This window comes from Ischnura elegans, chromosome 1 (genome assembly GCF_921293095.1).
Source record: "Ischnura elegans chromosome 1, ioIscEleg1.1, whole genome shotgun sequence".
Taxonomy (NCBI): Eukaryota; Metazoa; Arthropoda; class Insecta; order Odonata; family Coenagrionidae; genus Ischnura; species Ischnura elegans.
This window is the reverse complement of record NC_060246.1, coordinates 23,192,092-23,216,549: the sequence shown is the minus strand read 5'-3', so window position 1 is coordinate 23,216,549 and position 24,458 is coordinate 23,192,092. Positions and strand designations below refer to the sequence as shown.

General features: G+C 37.1%; 1 protein-coding gene and 1 long non-coding RNA gene across 2 annotated transcripts; one reads left to right on the top strand and one right to left on the bottom strand.

The window, feature by feature from the left end:
• Positions 1–222: 222 nt before the first annotated feature.
• On the top strand, positions 223–24,153 carry LOC124168907 (sodium channel protein Nach-like). The gene is made up of 9 exons (XM_046547294.1): positions 223–642; positions 750–947; positions 2,735–2,948; positions 4,085–4,248; positions 6,848–6,953; positions 19,883–20,162; positions 20,300–20,438; positions 20,823–20,920; positions 23,978–24,153. Exons 2-9 carry the CDS (start codon positions 781–783, stop codon positions 24,151–24,153), a joined length of 1,344 nt encoding a protein of 447 aa, XP_046403250.1. The 5' UTR covers positions 223–642; positions 750–780.
• LOC124157134 lies at positions 10,922–11,416 on the bottom strand. The gene is made up of 2 exons (XR_006864544.1): positions 11,385–11,416; positions 10,922–11,257 (listed from the first exon to the last, which is right to left on the bottom strand). It is a non-coding gene; the product is annotated as an uncharacterized LOC124157134 (long non-coding RNA).
• Positions 24,154–24,458: the final 305 nt, after the last annotated feature.

The following is a 24,458-nucleotide window of genomic DNA, read 5'->3' as shown; positions in this document are numbered from 1 at the left end:
CTTGATTGAAATACCCAAAGGTCAGTGGGTTATCAGCTTGGCAGCAGTAACATCCAACATCCTGAACTGGGGGGGCACGTGTCCCCCCTGATACTTCAAAAATATGCAACATTTTTAATATGGTCCCATTATCATTGCGCTCGTTTTGTATTACGAGGTATCCCTGTGCCCCCCCCAGAACAAAATCCTGGATACGGCCTTGATTGTGCCCCCCCCCCCCCCCCCCCCAGAAAGAAATCCTGGATCTGCCACTGTTACAGGGTGCTCAATTTAAAGGTACAGTCAATGGATTCATCTGCTAAACCCAGTAATCTCCAGGAGTTGCACGGTGGTTATACAGTATTGCCATTGACTTTCCAATCCTCTGAGTTAGCGCATGGGTTGTCACAATACTCAGACTTGTGCATCAGTGACTTTTGATCCTATCGAGGTGATTAGAGGACATGTTGTTACCAAGAGGTATCTGAGGACCTTTTTATGATTTTTGGAGCCCTTCAAAACCACATCTTAGTTCCTTGGGTTCAGTCCTTTTTTTTTCATTTTTGCATTTCACATCTAACAATATGTCTGAAGATATTGGAAATTTCCTGGTTTTCCCTTTTCTTCTTTTGATTGCCTTCCCTCCCAAAAATCTAATTTCAGGTTAGGACACGTGTTAAACAGATGTTATTGTCCAAGAAAACCTTGTTGCATCATTATAAAATGGAATGATCTTATCAGATAATTAACATGTGCCTTTTCTTTTACAGACTAATATGGATTTTATTTTGTTTTTGTGGAATGATTTCCACTGCTGTCATCATTGCACTACTGTGGGAGAAATTCCAGACCAATCCTACTATTACTGGCTTGGATACAGACTTCCATGACTGGAATGTTTCATTTCCAGCCATTACTTTATGCATGTCTAATCCATATAATAAAAATCTCACTGATGAATTATCCAGGTATGCAATGGAGCGGAACGTATTAAGAGAAAAACCTATGAGGTCAACACTTTTTGTTGCTCTGACCAAACTTTGTTATATGTGAGCCATTGTTTCTTGTCCCATTTTGAAGCAGACAATTGTAATATTGCGTCAATTCAATTCAAGTTTTCATATTCAATTACTTCTAGCCATCAAAGAAATAGGATTTCTGACCACATTAGTGGTGATTACTTTCCAAGCCTGTTGAGAAAATTGCTTTTATTTTTATTCCATCTCAAAACCTGCTCTTATAAGCCATTTTATTGAAGGGACTTAACAATATATACTCTGATTCATCAGCCACTTTATTACAGTCTGCATGGGGAGAACCTTTAGTACGGGCTCTTTGTCCACTAGTATTCTTACTGCTAGGCTTTCATTTGCAGTTGAGCATTGCCAGCTCTGTCACCTTGGCCATGTGATTACAGAAACGGGGAAACATAAGGGACATTTTACAGCAAATCACATGTGTTGGAGACTTTGAATGATAAATTCTTACCATGCCTTATCATATAGTCTGGATGTGCAAATAATGATTGTATGGGTGATCAGTAAAGTTCATAGCTTCTAATACAAAAAATTTTTGTATGTTTTTAAATTTTTTGTTGATATTTTTCAACATAATCATCCTATTAGTTATAATACATTGTGGTGACAACATCTAGACCAATAACGGCTAACTGCGGGGTAACCCTCACCAGGCGTGTAGCTAGGAATTAAGGCTTGGGGAGGGGGGGGGGGGTTTAGGAGCTACTAATACTGGGAGGTTGGGAATATGGGAGTTGCGGGTGCCCTCCCAAAATATTTTTTTAAGATGAATGGTTAAAAATGGTGACATTTACAGCTTTCTGAAGGATATTTTATTAATATTTACACTATTCTATAAGTAATATTTATATAATTAAGTAAAATGGATTAAATTTTAAAATTTCTCTGAGTTCTGGGGGGGGGGGTTTATCCCCCAAATCCCCCCCCTCGCTGCGTCACTGACCCTCGCTACCACCACCAACCAGGAAAACTAAGGGGAAGAAATGAAATGCAAAGTATAATTCTTACCAGAAAGTATACTAGCATTTCAAGCCACTGCCCAACTTGAAAACTTATTCTGAGAACAAAGTTTCAGTTGGATAAAATTTTTTGTGCATCATAAAAAAGTCTGAATTTCCTGTTTTAATCTGAATTTTTGGAGGTTGTTTAAATCAGAGGTCGTTTTCATCTACAATTTTTCGACCTTTCCAACATTAGTGGTAGTTCATAAATGAACTGATGCTATTTTGTACACTTCTCCTCCAAAAACAGTCTAGTAGCCCATTGTCGGTAAAGCCTAAATTACTGACACGTCTAATGCAAAAAAGGATATATGTATAGGGATTCATTTTACTCAATTTCTGCCCTTAAAAAGGATTTTTATTTCCATAACGATGCTCAAGCCTTCTTTGCCAAGGCCATGTCTCAAAGGACATAATTTTTCCCTCGGATATGATCATGTTCTAATTGCCCTCCAGTACACATGCTCTTTCCTTGCCACTTTGTTGCTTGGTTGGGACAGCTAAGAATGAATCCTCTAAATGCATGGGTTGGGGTGCAACATAGTGAAGCACCAGCTGGGCTTTTGATAGTCGTGTCCTCAGTCCTTCCCCAAGTGGTTCATTTTTTGTCTGGCTCTGTACATATGGCCATTTTCTTATATTTTTAACTCAGCTGCAACCCCCTCTATGCTTCACTGTAAACATGTTAACCTATGTATCATCCTTCATTATTTTTAGGAATGAAGACATATCTCAGTTATCTGAGATGTTAAACGAAGACTCTTGCAAAATTCTCAACAGAACTGGTGATCAACATGATAGCTCTGGACTGGACTGCTTTTCCCAGATATTGATTCACCTTGCTGAAATATCATATGGAAATATTGACGTATTCAAGGAGTACACAGACAGTACTCTGCAGGATAAAAATTTGAGAAATATATGTATGAAGGTTAGTAGTAGGTACATCTATTAGTTCATTATTGACCATCTTAATTTTTTTACTTTGCTGTTAATATCTGTTGTATTACTTGTAGACGTCAAATTTGCATTGAAACATGTGTAATAATTGAGTATGTAATACAGTAGACTCTTTCTTTTTGATGGATAAACTTTGTGATTTGACCACTATTTATGTACTACTTTTTAAAAGCACGTAAACAATTTTAACCTTATTATTCCAGAATAGTACATTTACTATTAATTATGAGCAGTTGAATGTGCACGCATGGACTTATTGCAAGCAATTCATCAACATAATGTCTTGGGAAGCCAGTCTGGTTTCTCGGTGGGCAACTGTTGACATTGTTACCATTTCATGAACCGAGTTGGATCTCATCTTCAGGGAAAATGTCAGATTGGTGCAGTATTTATATCCAGTCTTGGTTCTCTTCCCCAAGTTCTCTTATGATTGGCCGCTTTGTTTCCATCATTGGTCAATTGATTCCCTTCAGCATTGGCTTCTAGGCACTGATAAGTGCATATCCTGTGTCACGATTGAATTTATAATCTTCAAACCAGATCGCTTCAGACTCCTTTGTTAATCTCTCCCAGAATTTTAAGGGAATGTGCTCATGAACCCTGTGTCGCAACTGAAGATAATAACTTCAGTTGCGACACAGGGTATGCACTTAGCAGCACCTGGAAGCCGACACTGCAGAGGAACCAATTAGCCAGCAATGTGAGACTACATGGGAGGAGGGCCAAGACTGGGTTTAAATACTGGATGTCTGTATGGGCCTGTCACCAGCCCTGTAAATGAAAGCCAACTCAGTTTCAGAAAAGTCGACGGCAACATCAACAATCACCCGTTGGGAAACCTGAGTAGTCTTCCAAGATGCTGTACTTGGAGATAACACGAGAGAATACTTCATGGACTCAATGCTTTTTCACTTTTTGATGGAATTCAATATGTGTACATACTTCCCTGCAAAATGAATTATAATCATGAAGTGAGGGATTATGGAACAGTGCTTGAAAATTAGTTATTTGACTTTTATGATTTTAACCGAGCAAATAAATGCTGTCATTTTGGTTTCCATTAGCCAAGTTTATTTATTTGATGGAGAAATTATTGCATTTTTATAGATATATTCTCACTGTGAAGATATATTTAAAGATTGCTCATGGAAAGGGAAGGAACAAGGCAGTTGCTGTTTTCCAAACAACCCAAATGGACTAAAACCTTTATTCACAGATCATGGATTCTGCTATGCATTCAATTCTCAGAAGACTGAAGATATTTGGCCATGGTGAGCTGCCTGCTAGTATTCTATTCATTTTGTGCCTTCAAAAATAGTTATTATTGTATGCAATAATAATTTTTATTGCCCAGAGATCATATGTAACAGTGGAACACAATGACTGATATAGGAAACTTGTGAATGAGTTTGAAATTTTTTAGGTATTCATATGCACACACAATTCTGCTAATGTGTTTTGTTAGTACTTGGTGGAATATCCATATCATTTATCAGTTAATGTGGGTGATTCTTTTTGTTTGGAGGACGGTGATAATACCGTTCTTACCTTATATTACATACCATTATCTTTTAGCCCAAATCATTGCCATGAGGAAACCCTGATGTTATTTAGACACTCGTTCTTAAGTGGTACAATGCAGTTAATGAAGAAATGAAGGCTCTTCGTGAAAATGAAACTTGGTATTTAACTCCACTATCCCCTGGAAGGAAAGCAATTGATTGCAAGTGGGTTTTCAAAGTAAAGCGGAATGAAAATGGGGATATTGATCACTACAAGGCCGAAAGAAAGAAAGATATTTATGTTCTTGTGTATACATTTAAAAAAATTTGTGTCCTGTGCGTTTCTACGTTTGAATGCTTGTTTTTTTTCAGTTTTTTGGACATTGCTAGAATTGAGGTGGAGTGTTGGAATGTATGCAATTCTATCTATTTATTAAGATGTTTCCAACATAAATAAAAAGGTTTGATACATATGTATATCAGGCTGTCTGGTTATTGTTGTCTGACTGGAATGCACAGCTTTCTAATTTCTCTGAACCATTATACCTCTAAAAATATCAGCTCCAAGCATATTCTGCGCAGCCCTTAAAAATCAACATCGACCACTACTGTTTTCAGTAAACGTCTGTTCATGGCAATATTTCTGCCAAAAAAAGAATAGATTAGACCCAGATAGGGTAAATAAATGAAATAAGTTGAATGTTGAATCAAACCTAGAAAAAGAACCAGTGGCTGCCTGATATAATGTAACATGTTGGTCGATCGTGCATTCTTTAACGACATGTTATTTAAACTTTTTTGCTAGGCAAATAAAATTATGGAGATGATCTTAAGTTTTTTTTACCAAGCTTTCTTGCTAATTTACATCTTTAGTGAAATTATTTTCATTCACTTCTTGCAGTTGTTCATTTAAATTTGCCAATAATTCAGATAATAAGAGTTCATCCTTGGAACTCAGTATCGACAACCAAGAACCAATGGGTGAGAACCAGACTGGTGCCGAGAACCGAAAAAATTTAAGAAGCGACTCATCCTCACTAGACACCATTTCGAAATTAAGTTACTGCCGAACTTCACTCAGCCATTTTCACCTGGCGTAGATGTTCAAAGCAGTTCCAGTATATATTCCAAGGCAACTGTAGAAGTCATCTCCATCAGCCATCCTAACCTGTTACGAAGCAGTTTGTAAGGTGTACAAATGAGTTCCAAAAAAATGGGTGAATAAGTGGTACAAATCAATTCCAATGCTAATTCCAAATGAGTGTCAAAGGTGGAAGAGGTACGTAAATTTGTTCTCAAATCAGTTTTCATGGGGAATCCAAAGTAGCACAAAATGTGTTACATATGAGTTACAAATAAGGTGTACAAATGAGTTGATTGCATGTCAGGATGTTATGATGTCATGAACTGCTGAGTATGGTGTTTCAATTCCCCAGCAGTTTGAAAGCACACACAAATCAGTGGTTACTTAGCAGACAGTTCCAAATAGGTTGCACAACATAATCTTTTACCCTGAGTATTCAGCACCTGAGATATACCACAAACTGCCAGCTCATGACAAGCATCTATTCCCTAATAATTTTAAATTTGCATTGAAAAAGAATTGACTATGCTAAAACTTTTACCACTTGAACGATTTCCAGGTTGCTTAATTGTTTGTACATTCTATTGTTTTACTTACTACTATCTTACTTTTACCTTAATTATTTACATTTATGTTCTGCATTTTTGTGATATTTTATGTCCATTTCATTTGAGACCTTACAGAACGAATAAATATTTTATTAATATCATAAAAAATAGTCGTTGGTAGTGGGGATTTCCAAGCCCTGTACTACCATGCCTAGTTTTATTTTGGAGTTTCATTCCATCTAGATGTGAATCAAGCTTGAATGGCAAATGTTATTTCAAGGTTTTATATACTGTGGTGCAGTATTTTTTCTGGTTGTAAAGACTGGGTCTAACCCTGAGTACTGTATTGTACAGCTGTTGACATTTCAGAGGCCACGTTCCTCTCTGACCGCACCTCCAAATAATGAGGAGCAACTCAAACTTTCATTCTCTGGTGTTGGCAGTGATGCATTAATTGTTATTGTGGGATAACCAGAGTATTTATAGTAGCCATTAGTACTACAGCAAGTGTCCAGAAAGGCAACTGTTTTTGCTTCAATATTTTTCTTAATTTCCATGTTACATTTTCATTTTAATGTTACAGCTCATTTTTCTTCCATCTATTTGTATTTAGTGTGTAGTTAATAATTATTAACATTTGCTCATCGTGAAGTTATGTATTTTCTCTTTTGTATGTTAGAATATATGAACTATTATTTTAATACACTTGATTATCTCTATGTATTTGTCATTTTAGGATATCAACGGTAATGAAGGGAGGGTCAACATTAGAAATATATGAAACAGATGATAGCTGGGAATTTAGTTTCAATGTGAAGGATTCCATTTACTTCCCAATTAAGGTATGGTTATGTTTTTTCCAGTGGATTGATTCAGTTTTACATTTTTTGCATAAATGTAATACTGAATTGTTTTTAATGATTAGAAAGGCTATTAAATCTTGTCCCTCTATACTACTTTGTTTAATCAGATTCTGAGAAATGGAATACATGCTAACTAGTAGCCTCTTACATATTCATATTAAGGAATCCTATAAGTGTTGTCCCACTGCTGCTGGCTGCAAGCTCATTAGCCAAATATGTACCAAAGTATGATTGGAAGGGTTAAGATGTGTATAGGAATGAAAGGGAGGATGCTGATCGGTGCCTGATACAGTGAAACCAAATTTTCAAATTTACTGTTGCAAAGGGAATGATAGCATTGTCTATTAATCGACTACTGTATATGCATCTTTTGATTCCTCACATGAATCCATGCAATATAAAGTAGAGAATGATGATGCAGATTCTAGCTTGTAGAACTGTCTTGAGGAGCCAAGGGGTACAATTTTCAAGTTCATTATAGTCCTCGCAGAGTTTCTGTGCACTATAGTTTCCCCCTGCCCAGTTGCCCGTGGTACATGAGCAGTGATGGGCTGCCAGTGTACAATCCCATGAATCGGTTTTTGACACAGTGTTCTCCGTTTACAAATCCTCGAAAGCAACAGTTCGAAAGAATTGCCGAAAGGGAATGTGATGCCTCATCGACATAAGGGCCTTAAACATAGAAGTATATGAGTAAATACAATAGATATCAAGTCAAAACTTACAGTGGGTATGGTATTAGATTAGGTATCTCCATTTTGCAGCGAAAGGAAAGCTCGGAAGCCCAGCAGCTCTCCTTTCACTTGATGCATGAATATCTCAGTGGTTCATGCTCACAGCACGATGGAATGCATATCGCACTATTGGACTTTTCCCAGAATGTTTAGTTTAGGAGCTGCATGTGAGCACATATATGGAACAAAGCTGCTTCTTAGAAGGAGTGATTGGTGATGGGAGTATGGCTCTGAAAATTTTCCATGGTGGAGTTCCTAACGTATAGGTTTTTGTTCCATAACCCTAACTTCAGACTTAAAGGCTAAACACGACAGGCACATAGTGTGAATATTCGTCAAGAGATGAAACTACCATAGAGAGAACCTCAGCACCGTAGAATAGTAACTACGTCTCTCATTTCCCAAAATCCACTATCCCCCACCCATCATCAGTCCTCAGTCCACCCCGGTTATGTTTCCCTCCCCTCCATAGCCATCCCAACATGCTTTTGGCACCCCAGATCATCGCTCGCTCAGGTTTCATGTTACGAAGACCATAATAATTCAAAATAAAATATCAAATTATACAAGAACCATAGAAAAGTATTTCACCCCTCCCCCTTTCTCCCCAACTGGCCTTTTTCAGCCAACCTTGTTCAAAGCTCTGAGTTTCTCAAGGCCAAAAAATGAGTCACCTATTGGGCCCAAAAGTGTTCAACCATGACTTTCAGCCAATGATGTGGTATCTTGATCAGATTGAAATACCGTATAAGTGCGTGTAATAGGCACACCTTTTTTCCCAGAAATTGCAGCCAAAAATGGGGGTGCGCCTCTTACACAAACTTCTTATCTTCCCCCCCTCCCCTTCACCGGTCGCAAGTCCAAGGGGAACTGCGTGGCCTTTGTTTTCAGCGTGAGTCAGTCATCTGAAACCCTGGGCCAAAAACAAGCGGCAGACACGGGAGTTTCTCCCTTAGTGACGTATTTTTAAAATGCTCCTGTTTGCTTTTCTTGTAAGCATCGAGCCGTCACGTCGGTACCCCAGAGGTGAACATGGAAAAGATCGTGCGGGGTTGTTCGCTCCGGAGGGCGCGCTAAATTTACTGCCACGAGTGGGCATCCCGCGGCATTTATACTGAATAAAATAATCGCTTATCAAACGTAGAGAAACGCGTAGTTTTGAAGGACATACCTTGTTAATAGTCAACATCTGTCTTGCCGAGCAATTTCCATTACGCTGAGTACCTGATTTTTCAAAAATCATCTTCCGACGCTAATATGAGGATTTTTGCGACTGAAAATTATATTGGTGTCAAAACCTGCTGTTTAAAAAATTCGAAGGAGTGTGTTCATTGTTGGACTAAATGGTGGACAGAAGAAATCGGAAATGCTTGTAAGTGAAGAGCGCTGGAGGAGTAGGTGAGGGGGAGGAGCGCGCTCCCTCCCCTCCGTATTTCAAGCTACGAGGCTATGAGCGAAGGAGGTAGGGACACGTCCGATCTTGCATGTGACATCGTTGCCTTCAAAGTGAAGGGGCGAAGGCGCAGCAATGTGATACACGCAGTTTGCATTGCCTGAAGTTTCCAGTCGGTCTCGTCTTGTTTGAATGCGCTTATACTACACTTGTTTCTTCGGAAATTGTGCTGTTTGGACAATGTTGAATATTAGTAGCCTTGTTTTAACGATAAATCTTTGTGTCAATCAATTAGAGCTTAAAAAACTTAAATGCTGTCAGATATACGTCGCGTAAGATCTCATTCTTTTTAGAATCTCGTGCGTGTCATACAATTACTGAAAGGTATTGAGATATCTTCGAGCTCAGTAGGTTACTCACCTAGCATTTGGCCTCCAGAAACTGGGAGCATTGAACCAGGTAGACCGAAAAAGGCCAGTTGGTGAGATGGGGTAGGGATGAAACACGTTTCCATTGTTCCCCTGTAACTTGATATTTTCCTATTTTCCTGTGGGGTCTCGGAAAGGATTTTAAAAAAACGGCAGAGGCATTGGCTGATGGAGGGCCGAGGGTGGTTCCGTTAAATCTACGACGTGGTTATTATCCTACGGCACTGAAAATGCCCCGGTTGTGGTCCAATCTCTTGGGAAGGTTCATGCGATGTGCCTGTCGTGTTTTGCCTTAAAATTTTCCACGGCTCCAATTCTATTGCAATACTCCTGCGAGAGCTTTTAAACAAAATTGTTCGTGAGTAGGACTAGCATCGTAGAGCAACGGCGTGCGCGAAGAGAGGATCGGAACTCTTTCTACTCCCTCTTATGCCGCTATTACCGCCGCAGTTATCAAAATCTTTCAATTAGTATCGAAATTTCCTCTTTCCATACTAATTCAAAGAGGAAATTTCGATAAATGTCGAAATTCCAGGCATACGTCTGCGACACCCCAGGGAGAACACTAAGGTCAAAAAGACGTCTTCTAGACGTCATTTAGATGGTCGAAATAACGTCTTAATCCCAGGTCAAAAAAACCTATTTCCTTCCCTTCACCATGACCTATCCACGACGTCTTGTGGTTCGTCAAAAAGACGTCTTCTAGACGTCATTTAGATGGTCAAAAAAACCTCTTAATCCCGGGTCAAAAAAACCTATTTCCTTCCCTCCACCATGACCTATCCACGACGTCTTGTGGTTCGTCAAAAAGACGTCTTCTAGACGTCATTTAGATGGTCAAAAAAACCTCTTAATCCCGGGTCAAAAAAACCTATTTCCTTCCCTCCACCATGACCTATCCACGACGTCTTGTGGTTCGTCAAAAAGACGTCTTCGGGACGTCATTTAGATGGTCGAAATAACGTCTTAATCCCAGGTCAAAAAAACCTATTTCCTTCCCTCCACCATGACCTATCCACGACGTCTTGTGGTTCGTCAAAAAGACGTCTTCTAGACGTCATTTGGATGGTCAAAAAAACCTCTTAATCACAGGTCAATAAAACCTATTTCCTTCCCTCCACCATGACCTATCCACGACGTCTTGTGGTTCGTCAAAAAGGCATCTTTAAGGCGTCATTTAGATGGTCAAAAAACCTCTCGATCCCGGGATAACAATACCTTTTTCCTTCCCTCCACCATGACCCAATCGCGACCTTTTCTTTTTGATCAAAAATACGACATTTTGATGGTTTAAATATTTTCAAAAATGAACCAAGAAGACATATTTTCTTCCCTCCACCAAGATTCAAGGAAAACCTCTTAGGAGATAAAAATAGGAGATAAAACATGAAATGAATGAAGTAATTTTTTAATTATATAACCAACAGAAAACTAAACAAAGATTAATGTCCGAGAAACGGAAGGTATAACAAAATGTAGAAAACTCCCACAGAGCACAAATATTGACAAAATGTCTATGTCTTATGCGTCTATATCTTATGCTAATATGAATATATCTTTAATAACTTGAAGACACCTTCTAAACATAATGTAGATATCTTAGCTGTCTCAAAGGCATCTGCAGCATTATCAATGAATGCATTCATGTTGATTCAATGTCTTGCAGTATAGGCCTTGAAGTATTTTCCATGCAAGTTTTGCCAATGTATTTTAACACCTTCATCAGGGCTATGAATAAATATGAGTACATAATTATGAAACATAAAAGTTTATGGCGATATTATTCATAATATTAAAATAAAAAAGAATTGTTGTTCATTAACAAAAAAGAAGAGACTAGAATTTTGATACATACCTGTTATTCCATTGAATTGGATTTGTTTATTGATGGTAACTAAGTTAATTCAGTACATAGTTACGTATCAATTTTGATTAAGTAAATAATTATAAATTTTGCTTAAATTGTTGATGACTGCTCTTTCCTTATAACTATTTTTGTTTTTCAAATATATATAATTTGTTTAAATAATCTTTTTGTCAAATTAATTACATAATCTAAAATATTGGTATTTTTGAAGTCCAATCAACAGCCATACTTTCATAAAATAGATATTCTATAGAATTTCTATTATTCTACTCTAGTATTCTCTAGAATATACATAGCTATATATATAGTAAAGACATTTAAAGAACGAGTTTTCCCAACTTTAAATCGCTTTTATGAACATTTGCCAGAAAAGTTGCCTATGCATTTTGGTGCACGTGCGCACTATGACTTCATCTATCCATCCACCTTCAAAGGAAATAGGTATTATTGACCTGGGATTAATACGTTTTTTTGACCATCTAAAAGACGTCTTAAAAACGCCTTTTTGACAAACCAGAAGACGTCGTGATTAGGTCACGGTGGAGGGAAGGAAATAGGTTTTATTGACCTGGTATTAAGACGTTTTTTCGACCATCTAAATGACGTCTTATAGACATCTTTTTGACCAACCAGAAGACGTCGTGATTAGGTCACGGTGGAGGGAAGGAAATAGGTTTTATTGACCTGGTATTAAGACGTTTTTTCGACCATCTAAATGACGCCTAGAAGTCGTCTTTTTGACCTTGGTGTTCTCCCTTGGATAGCGGCAGTGGTTAACAATATTTGATTTTGAAAAAAATGGCATATCAGGCCCTGATATAAGTTCGCAACTTTCCCTCACAGAGCAAATTTATAGGGAACTCGTATTATTAACCTGAGATCGAGAAGGTTTTCTCACCATCTAAATGACGTTTTTTTGACGTCTTTTTGACCTCTTTTGAAGACGTCTTATTCGACATTTTCTAGACCATTTCAAAACCAAACATAGACCACGTTAATGATGAAGTAAATAAATTTGGAATTAACGAGTAATCTTCATGAAAATGGATTCCAGAATGTCCTAGAACTGCTAAGCGAAGCATTTAAAAAACTTTTTCTCACAATTTTTACTGGTCATTTTTTTTTCTTTTCAATACCTAAGTAAAACCACTGTAGCGGCAGTGGTCAACAATATCTGATTTTGAAAAAAATAAGATCGGGACCCTGATATAAGCTGGCAAATTTCCCGCGAAGGGAAAATTTATAGGGAATATGCATTATTAATATGAGATCGAGAGGATTTTCTCACCATCTAAATGACGTTTTTTTGACGTCTTTTCGACCTCTTTTGAAGACGTCTTATTCGACGTTTTCCAGACCACTTCAAAACCAAACATAGACCACATTAATGATGAAGTAAATAAATTTGGAATTAACGAGTAATCTTCATGAAAATGGATTCCAGAATGTACTAGAACTGCTAAGCGACGCATTTAAAAACTTTTGCTCATCATTTTTGCTGGTCATTTTTTTTCTTTTCAAAACCAAAGTAAAACCATTGACCATATCATGACCTATAAGACGTCTTCTAGACGTCTTATAGGTCTTGGTGTTCTCCCTGGGACCGCATGATAGGATAAAAAAATGCAGCGAAATTTTTTTTCATTATAGCTTCGATGCTCAAAATAGGGGTGTGCCTCTTACACACGCTTATACGGTACTCGTATTTAGCTCAAAATTCAAAAGAAAATGACACCAAGCATGGAAGTAGTTTCCATGGAAAATTATACCGCAGCCAAAAAGCGACGCAAAGCTTGCATAATTTTGCTTGTATTAGTATGATAGTATTAATAAAATTTCCTCTGATTTATCCAATGATGAAAGTAGTAAGGCACGAAATAATTAGAAAAAGTAGGTGTGTGCACATTATGTTGTATTTTACACGTTAATACTCATATAATTGTGCGTCTTATATTTTCGATTTTCTTCCATATATGACAGTTTAGATAATTGACAGATGGCGAATTTAAAAAAAGTTCTGACTCAATCCAATTAAAAAGACAGTTTTCGGATTCAGCACACAAAATTGTATGCTACTACATCAACAGAACTTGAAAAACATGGTAGTACCGTAAAAATCCAGGACTGTGTTATTAGCATTAGACCCAAATAAGATGAGATAGCCTATGGAAGCTCAAACTGCACAATCACTTAGCTCACACGTTTCTGCCTTGATAAAATGACTAAACAAAATTTTATGATCTTACATGCTCCTCCCTTGCTGCCGTCCGTATTCTCTCCAGTGCCTCGCTTCTAGGAAGGAAGAGTTCCCAAATACCCAGAGAATACTATCCATCCCTACCACGGCCCCTACCCTCCCATGCTTTCGCAGCCCCCCTTCCTCTCGCTGAGCGGATGAGTTGTTCTAGTTCCCCCTACTCGCCACTGGCAATGCCCTCTGATGGGTCGTGTTTTTGTCATTATCATTACTTGATTACACCTACATATTTCTTGGTTTTACAAGTCGCATTTGACTAGTAACTTGGCTAGAATTCTTTTGTTGTGACTGTTTTTTTTTCAAACAATTCAAACAATTACAACATGTAAAACTTACAGTTTTCAATTTATGTCAATTTAGATAAGCTAGACAGAAAAAATGCCACAACTGTTATATATTAGCCAAGGTTTCACGTCAATAGTATCATACTCATCACTCTAATTAGGAAAATTGTTGAATGAGGCAATCACCTTTCACCACAAGGTGGTGACATTCCATGTGCGCATGCATTGTATGCATTTGAATGAGTGTTGAAAGTTAATAAACAATGAACTTCAGGTAAATCCCAATTCACAAAAGAACTTGAAGAAGGAGGTTGTCTCCCTTTCCTAAATGTCCTAGTTAAAAGAAAAATGACGCGAGACGCAGACAACATGGCGGCCGGTCAAGTAAACATTGAATGTCACGCTTGTAAAAACCATTTAAAGGATTGTGAAAAAGCCCTTCCTTGTGAAAATTGCAAGCAATTTTATCATTATAAGTGTACGGGCCTTAAAGAAATTGCTTTGAGAGCTTTGGAGGAAGTTCCCGGATTATTCTGGAAATGTCTTTCATGTCGCGTTATTGAAGGAAACCGACTTAGCAAGATGGCGTGCGACATCGAATTATTAAAAGAAGAGATTAACAATCTTAAGGATAACCCTAAGTTTCACGCGGGGAATGAAAATCGTGTGAAAAAGTCAAGTTTTGCTGAAGTGGCAAATCACGTAACAGAGGCCTCACATGACGTAGCTAAGCCGGTGAAACATCGTCAAAGAGATGGAAAAGAGGCTGAGTTTGGAGCAAACACTGTTTCTGACTCAAAACCTTCGGCAAAAAAGGAAAAAACGACCCATGTTGATCAAACCAGCTGCGGAATAGTGCGCCTAAACCATGAACAATCACGAAGAGAATCAGATGACGACGGCTATACCCGAGTGCAACACAGAAGAAAGAAACGAAACTTCTTTGGTATCGGAAAAGGTGCGACTGAAAACAACGGTGCAGGTCTCCGAGCTGCGAAAATGATAACGTACGTATATGTGGGCCGCTTGGCCAGCGATTCCACTGAAGATGAAGTGGTAAAATATGTAAAAAATAAGTTTGACGTCACGTGTGTTTCTTGTGAAAAAATAGAAGGTAAAAGTGTACATGGTGCATTCAAACTCGGCGTGGAATACAGTGATTTTAAACAGGTGATTAATCCGCTTCACTGGCCTTCTGGCGTGATCATCAACAAATTTACAAGACCAAGACAACAGTCGACAGACACGAGAGTAGAACCTAAGGGTAAGTCTTCCTGACTAGCTTTCTGTGACTCAAATCAGCAAAAGACACACTCAGGGTTTAAATTACTGGTTTTAAACATTCAGTGCCTGAGTAACAAAATAGCAGAGCTTGAAGCACTAGCAGAGGCAGAGAAACCAGAATTTATATGTTTAAGCGAACATTGGATGAGTGATATAATTATATCAATACCAGGCTATGTGATTGGTGACTTTTATTGTCGGAAAGATCATCGTAATGGAGGTGTTGTTATTTTTGTAAAAAGTACATTAGTTTTTTCTAATATGTCGCATTTGGTGCATAATCTAAATGCTGAACTTATTTTTGAATGTGCAGCAGTGAGGTACACTGTAGCAAGTAATGATTTTATTGTATTATCTGTATATAGATCCCCTGTTAGTAGCTTTAATAGTTTCCTAGAAATTTTAGATAATCTGTTGTACACCTTGACAAGTCAATTGTCAAGACCAAATATTATATTGGCAGGAGACTTCAACTGTAACCTTTTAAAGGACGGACAAGATAAAAGAAGATTTTTGCGAATTTTACAGTCCTATCAAATGAAACCACTGGTAAATACTCCAACAAGGATTACTAATGGCACAGGGACACTACTGGATAACGTTTTCACTGATTACAATGAATCTAATGTTAATACTTCAGTATTTGACCCAGCAATATCTGATCATTCAGCTATTGTATCCATCTTTCATATACATGAGGAGCATCCTCAATCAAAAACCCTAAATCAATGTAGGTTCTTTAATGAGCATAATATGAATTATTTTTGTGTATTGTTGAATCAAGAAGATTGGAAAGACATATATGGTGGAAGACCTCTGAATGTTAACTTTGATGAATATCTTTGTAGATTTAAGTATTACTTCAACTTAGCTTTTCCGCTGCAGTCCGTGGAACACAGGAGTGTCAGCACAAAAAAATGGGTTACAAAAGAAGTTCAAAACTTATCCAGAGTTCTAAAACAAACATTTTTGCAAATACGGTACTCAAATGATGATGGGTTGCGACAGAAGTACTCTCAACTTAGGAAAGAATATAAGATATTTATAAGAAAAGCAAAAAGGGAGTATAATGACCAAAGGTTTAGGAATGCCTCTAATTATTCTAAAGTAGCCTGGGACATCATAAAAAGTAATGTCAATGCCAACCCAACAGTTCTGCCAGATCAAGTTACAAATGAACAAGGGGAAATTACTACAAATCCCATTGAAATCTCCAATGCCCTAAACCACTCATTCTTGCAACTTCCTAAGAGGGTGATTACCACCCAAAGTGGAGCTACTCTTGAAAACCATAAAATAAGTAGCTCATTGTATCTTAAGCCTTGCTCAGAAAGAGAGTTGTCTCTCTATATAGCCAAGATAGGAAAGAAAAAGTCTGCTGACATTGAGGGAATAACGGGAAAAGTAATTAAAGACTGTGAGTCCCTCATACGAAGACCCTTACTCTCGTTAGTCAACCAGTCCTTGTCAGAAGGTGTATATCCTGAATCCTTGAAGGTATCTAAGGTGGTCCCAGTGTATAAGAACAAAGACAATAGAAATAATCTGCAAAACTACAGGCCAGTATCTATAGTGCCACAATTTGGTAAATTATTTGAGTATGTATTCTGTAAAAGGCTCATTGACTATCTTGATAAGCAAAACATAATATCACTCCATCAATATGGCTTTCAGCAGGGAAAATCGACAGAATTGGCTCTATTTAATGCAATTGATAATATTACACAGGAAATAAATAGTAAAAATAAGGTAATGGGGATATTTTTTGACATGAGCCGAGCCTTTGATGCTGTGGATCATGACAAATTGCTAAAAAAATGTGAATCAATAGGTATTAGGGGCATTCCTCTAAATTGGCTTAAGACATATCTTCATGGAAGAAAACAGAAAGTAGCATACAGGAAAGATGGGACAGTCTATTTCTCCTCTACATTAGAAGTCAAAAAGGGTGTACCACAGGGGTCAGTATTGGGTCCTCTTCTCTTTCTAATATTCATCAATGACCTACCTAATAAAATTGTAACCCAAGATAATAAGTGTGTATTATATGCAGATGATGTAACCATCTTATCAAAAAGAAAAAATCTGACCGCGTTAATTGATTCCAGTCAATATATAATAAAATGCATGCAAACTTGGTGTGATGTCAATGAACTAAGGCTAAATGATGATAAAACCCAAGTGATATTGTTTTCTGCTGGGCACAGCCCAAAGGACAATGATCTACTGCAATGTAAAAATAATTATCTTAATGATATGGAATGTGTAAAGTTTCTAGGAATTTATGTGGATAGAAATATGAAGTGGGATGCACATATAGAGCACCTATGTAAAAAACTGAATACAGTGTTTTATCTTATATCAGTATTAAAGCATAGTGTAAGCCAGTATGTTCTGAAAACCCTTTACTATGGACTATTCTACTCAAGAATTTCATATGGAATTATAATATGGGGATCTTCGCCCCAACTTCATGATGTGTTTGTTATACAAAAGAAATTTGTGAGAAGTATGTGCAAACTAAAGTATCGAGCTCATTGTCGCCCTTTTTTTAAAAGCCTTAAATTACTCACTGTACCTTGCGTATATATATATCAGAGTGTCATATATGTAAAAAGGTATAAAGGTTGTTTTACTATGAATAATAGGATACATTCCTATGAAACAAGGAGACGTAATGACGTTCATGTCAAACAATCGAACCTAGCTCTGGTATCTAGAGGGCCTGAGCTCATGTGTACAAAATTGTATAATAACCTACCTGTAAACATTAAAAGTATAGAAAATATTGATGTTTTTAAAAAGAGGGTTTTTGCTTACTTAATAGAGAAGTGTTTTTATAGTATAAAAGAATATCTTCAATCTGAAATGTAGCATTTTCTTATGTAATTTGTTAATTTTGACGTGCCCTATATACTTGTTTAATGATTTTATCATGACATATTGTATCCTTGGGCAAATAAATATTATTATTATTATTATTATTATTATTATAATGGATGGAAGCCTAGGCCATTCAGTGTATAGAAAGAATACCCACACCGACAGGTATTTAAATTCAACATTGCATCACCACCCACAACAAAAGGCCCGCATCATAAAAATGCTAACCCACCGAGCCAAAATCGTGTGTAATGCAGAAAATATCAGTCGTGAAATACGACACCTTTTATGGGCACTGAAAGGTAATGGTTACAGTGTCTCTTTCATAAAAAGAGCGGTGAAAGAAAGTCACCTGCTTCAAGATGACGATGACTAGGGGAAGAAGCCATTAGCATACACTAAACTTCCATGCATCTCCGGGGTCACCAATAGAATCGCTAGAATCCTTCAAAAAGGCAACATCAAGACTCGTTCCTGCACGGTGAAGAAAATTTAAAATATCCTACCTTCACCGAAGGATAGCCATCCTCCCCTTCAATCCATGGGAGTGTATGAGGTTCCCTGCTGCTGTGGCAGAAGCTACGTGGGACAGAACAATCGTTCTATCTCCTGAAGGCTTAAAGAGCATGAAAGAGCGTTGAAACTACATCAGTGGGACGCATCAGCAGTCACTGAACATTACGCCTCCAGCCCTGGGCATAAAATAATGTTTAACGCTACACGGGTATTGGCAAAGACGGAAGAATATCATCCGTGTCTTATAAGTGAATCCGTCGAAAAAGTCACTTTGATTCAAAGTGGCCTCAGCTACGAAAGTGTTGGTGAGAGCGACAAACTGACCTACCCTTAAATGCGTGTGTTAGTGAGCAAAAGAAAAAAACGTGGACGCCATGCTATCAGAAAGTAATGTATGTGTTTTTCAATTTTTTTTCACTTTTTCGCCTTGAACACACTGCAGACCATTTCGGTTTCATGTGATTGGTTCTTGATACCAGTTCCACAGGCCAAGAACCAGCAGTACTGGAACCAACCCAGCTTTAATTTCAGTACGAAAGACCACCATGTTGGTGAGGCATTACTTTCATATTAAGTGATTCTTTCGAACAGCCGCTTCCGAATTTTAGTATGAGGTTTGCACTGAGTCAGTAACCGGTGTATTATCATCTACCATGGGCAACTGGGCTTGGGAAAACTCGTCAGTGCCCAGAAACTCTAGAGCACTATAGGGTGGGGTGAAAAATGCCTTTTTTTTATCAAATTTGCCTTGTGCAGGAAAGTTGTATACCTATATTGGGATCTCTGATCCAAACTTTTTTTTCAAAACAAGATACCATTAACCACTGCCACCCAAGTCAATAAATACTAAGTTCTCATCCTCCTCTCCCTCTGAATATAGTCCCCTCCAACATTTGATGATTTGATTTTGGTAATTTTTAATTCACTTCCACTCAAACATAGTGCTCCATGTTACCCATATCACATATCAAGGATCACTCTTGGGAAAATTATGGGTTCAGGGAAGTCTACCAGTTCACATGCAGTTGGGCCCCACCGTAAGTGACCTATATTAATCACATCTCCAGAGCATTGAAATTCCAAATGCTGTATTGACAGTGTGAGAAACAGTGTGTATTCCAGTCATTACTGCCTAATTTTTTGGCTGTCCTTCCTATTCGTACACTGCTATCAGAAGTGCATAGATGTGGACTTGAGTTTGGAGGACTTACCTTCTTTTCAAACTTACAATTAGATAAGAAAGAACGCCTTAATTTTTTAAGGTTTTCATTCATGATGCCATGGAAGTCCCTGCTGCAGAAATACAACCTCAGCATGAGTGGGACGGCCGTATTAGTCAATTGGTATTCTCTGCTAAAACAACGTACACCACTCTTGGGGCCAGGCAGTTGTCAATTGGCCAAAGGCATTGTGTCTTCCCTGATGAGTTGCAGTTGCAACTTGATCCGGAGGGCTACACATACAGTGGCTGCTTGAGGCAATGCCATGCTGATGAAGCAATGAGGCTCTGTGGCTGTGTACCACCATTTGTTAATGAAATAGGTAAATTATTTTTAGTAAAATATACTTTTACTTAAGCTGCCAATACTTTCATTCCTTTGAGATTGCAACCTTCATCTGTAAATTGTTGATTAAGCTTCAATCACACTAAAACATTACTGATATTGAATTTTCTTTAGGTCATTACAAACACTGTGACCTGAGTGGATTAGCTTGTCTAGCTGAAAATAGGGAACAACTTATCCATTGTCAATCTTTAAGTTGTGAGCTTGGTTGCCTTAATACTGTTTATGAAGTAGAAAAGCTGAGTGGTAGTTTGTAAGTATGGTGTGAAATATTTTTCTAAACAACCTTTGTGACCTCATGTCATAATTTTTCACTGAGCCTTCAAGGGGATAGTTTTACTAAAATTTTAGAGCATAGAATTAGTCATCACATTTATTTTAGGCTTAACTTTAAAAAGAAGAACTTTGTACTTTCACATTAATATTTATTGATGTGAAAGTACAATATTTATTCACAAATTTACAAAATAATTTAGTAAATTTTTGAATAGATATTAATGTGAAAGTACAAAGTTCTTCTTTTTAATGTTAATTATGAATCACTTTCACCAAGTTATGCCTCAAACAATCAATTTTATATTAGGTGTCGTATTGTAGCTTCCAGATGCATGTTTATATTTGATTTTTTCAACTGCAGGTTACATGAACAGTATAAACCACTTCATATTGGCTTTGTATCATGGCCAATGGTTCGCTACAAGAGGGAAGTCCTTTTTGGATGGGTTGATTTGTTTGGTAAGTTAAATCATTTCTCATGTTATACAGCTGAGTTTTGATTATCAGTTGTAATGTTAGGAAAAACCTGAAAAAATAATTTGATAGTTTTGTAAACAATTTTTGCTCTGGTTTCTATGGTATGCTTTCTCTGCATCTTTTGCGTCTATTCCATCAACATCTAGTTGTTTTGAGGTGGGAACACATGAATGGATTAACACTAGAATTTATCACATTATTAATAGATTATTAACACTAAAATGACGTTTTCGAAGCGCAATCATGTATTGGCCCATGTGCCATGACAGCACATTGACCTTAAGCCTGTGATTGGAAGACATTAACCCTGGCAAAAAATCAGGCACTTCTTCACTTCCCTGCCACCCTGCTCTCTCTATTTTCCCACTCTTACCCTTTAGCCGGACCTGAATTTTACTTACGAGAGGTGACCTCATGAGAGATAGCACTTTCATTGTTGCGTTTGCATGCATTGCAATGTTATAATGTACAGATTTCACAAATGCTGAAACAAATACGAGGAAATGACAGTTTCTCACAAAGGTTGAGGGGGCGTGTGCCTCCCTTTGCAGTAGGCATGGGCGGTACTTGAAAAAGTACCGGTATTTTTGAGATGAGTATTAAAAAGCAATAATAGTACTGTCCCGGTAGTACCGGCGAAAAAATACCGGTACTTTCATAATTGATAAAATATGTAAATAAGTTGAGATTTAACATTTTTTTTTACCCTAATTATCCGGTATTTCGGCAAAATAGGGTAACATACAGAAAGAATACACCGAAAAAATCATTAACTGGATTTTTTTTACGAAATTTTGTCGGAAAAATACATGGAGGCTAGATTCTCTAATACTGAAAAAGGTTAGAGCGATGAAGTTTGATGAAGGTGATGATTTTGGTGCATACCATTAAATTTTGGTGTTTTCCATGCGTATATGAAGTGTGAAGTTCTCTCGGGAACTCTATCAGATGACTTGTTTTCCTAGAGCCACCGGTTTTTTTCGGACTTGAGACCAACATTAGAAACGTCTTCTGCCGAGAACTTCTTATTCACAGAGCTTACGTTTTCAGCCTGGGATTACGTATAAAAAGCTCCTCTAATGTTATGACATTTAATTTTATGACTTTACACGACAAGAATCGGTGTTAGTTATGGCTGAAATACTGCGATCGAATAAAATTTGACGTGTAGGTCGCTGTTCCATTTATGTCAAGGAAGAAATACCTATGTGGAGTTCCATAACTTTGACTTTTCTTGCCTTATTTGAGTTAATACAATATCGTCTAAATCAATAATGATGACATTTGTCTCGAACTCAGTTTTTGTAAAAGTACCGTTAAATGATGAGAAAACAAGAAAGAAACTAAGGAAGAAGGACTCTTGTTAATAATTAAGAAGCAAAATTAATTTGGTCTTCTTTTGGTGGTTCACTTGATTGGTTGTATGTAAAAAAAATGGGAAACGGATGAACATTGCTAATATATTAAAAAAGTTGATAACTAGTGTCAACAAGCTTAAGCTTGATAGAAATGCCTATATCATGATAGCATCGCTATTCTTCAGTCTCTTCCTAAGTTTACCAACTGTATTAATGCTCACACCATCAGTTTAAATTAAAATAAACAGATGGTATTATTTTTAGTGTGCTTAACCCTTTTGCTGCTTTGATAGATTTTTCATCGGTTCCATTATTTTGCCTATTATCCAAAAAAAAATGAATTGAATCATTCATTTGACGTCGCTGAATGTCGCCGCACGAATGGACGTAGTTCCGCTAGAATTTCGAGCAGATGACAGCACCTACGACCGAAGGGAGGGTTTTTCGAAAACGTAGATATTTACCTGCATGTCGTGTTGAAAGGAAAAGTTTTTTGAAGGTCGTGGAATATCCCCGCATGTCGCAGGCAATAACCATAATGTTTTTTGCGGGTATTCCCGCTTGTAGCAGCGAAAGGGTTAAATACAAGTTGTGCACTAATTGCATAAGTCTGCATCTACATTTTCTTGTCTCTTGTTATGATTTCTTGTAAAATATCCTTGGAATTAATTAAATAAACACTTCTTGCTGAAAGACATTGTAAATTGGTGTTTATTTCTTGGAAATGGGAAAGGAGGTTGTAAATACATAGTATATTTACAACCTCCTTGGAAATGGCCTACTTCGCTTGCAAGGGGACTCTATTGCTAAAGGGAACTATTTTAATCTTTATTTATATATTTTGATTTTAATATTCGTGTTCGCTTGATATATTATCAACACTCAATTGTTTAAGTAGCTGGGTAGGTAGTTGATTGATAACACTAAGATGGCAGCGCCGTCGAAGTACCGGTATTTCTAGTACCGGTACTCCGGTAGTACCCCTAAAAAAATACTGGCCGGTACTACCGGAGTAGAAAAAAAATGGTACTCGGTACTACCGAATACCGGTATTTTTTGCCCATGCCTACTTTGCAGGGCCACCTGCATTGGCGAACGTTGCAGAACCACAATTGTAACTTTTTTATATAACAAGGTAGCATTGTCTAGTACATATATGTGTATAATCAGTGTGAATAAAACTTTCTTAAACTTTGCATTTAACTTGATATTATTTTTCATTATGATAAAAGTATAGGCAGCTCTAACTATATCTTTTGCGCCCCCCTTGAGTTTTTCCTGTATCCACTACCGGAAGAGATAAGCTCGTAGAAGGTTGAAATCTAAATTGGAGGAAATTGCTCTTTCCTCAGTGAAAGGCAATAACGGGGAAATACAAATTTCTTAGATTTGTAAATTCAACAAATTTCTTTGGCTGGAACCTCAATGAAGAAGCTTCAGCAATTATTTTATTGCTGTCAAAAAAGGGAAATATTCTATCATAACCTAGGGTAGCTTATTAGCTCATAAGTTTAATAATTCATGCATTGAATTAATCTAAATATATACCTGTTTATGCCATCAGTTGCACTGTACATTCATGGCTAAAATTGGTTTAGAATGTGACAATTTATTAAAGGAAAATAATTATTAAATGGTGAAAATACTTTTAAAAAGCTTTTATGTGTAATTTTACTTTCAGTTTCATTTGGTGGAATCGCTGGACTTTTCTTGGGATTCAGTCTTCTGAGTGGAGTTGAAATTATTTACTACCTAACTCTGAGAGTATTATGCATGGTTGTTCTACCATCAAACCTGAAAAGAAAAAAATGTGCAAAGAGTAAAAGAGGTCCAAAATCAATTGGATTAAAAAAATAGGATCGACCTTCAGTAATGGCATGGAATATATAAATAGATATGTCGAAGATTATAAATTATCATAAAAAGTAAAGTATTGCACAAATGTATCAAACTACAATTATTGTTTTGAATTTGAGAATAAAAAATGGTATTAACTATTTTTGGATTACTGAACTTTAAGAAAATCAATGTTTTTCTATCAGATGCTTTTATTTACTAGTCAAACTGTCATCCCTAAATGGTTTTTATTATGAACGTATTTATTTAGGTGTGGATGATATGTTTACCTGCCTAAATATTATAATGAAAGATACTATCAAATT

What these genes read in the sequence shown, in the direction of transcription:
- LOC124168907 (XM_046547294.1), top strand. Translation starts at nt 781, where the DNA reads ATGATTTCCACTGCTGTCATCATTGCACTACTGTGGGAGAAATTCCAG. An exon ending in CTCACTGATGAATTATCCAG is followed by an intron (nt 948 to 2,734) that starts GTATGCAATGGA and finishes CATTATTTTTAG; the next exon opens with GAATGAAGACATATCTCAGT. An exon ending in TGAGAAATATATGTATGAAG is followed by an intron (nt 2,949 to 4,084) that starts GTTAGTAGTAGG and finishes GCATTTTTATAG; the next exon opens with ATATATTCTCACTGTGAAGA.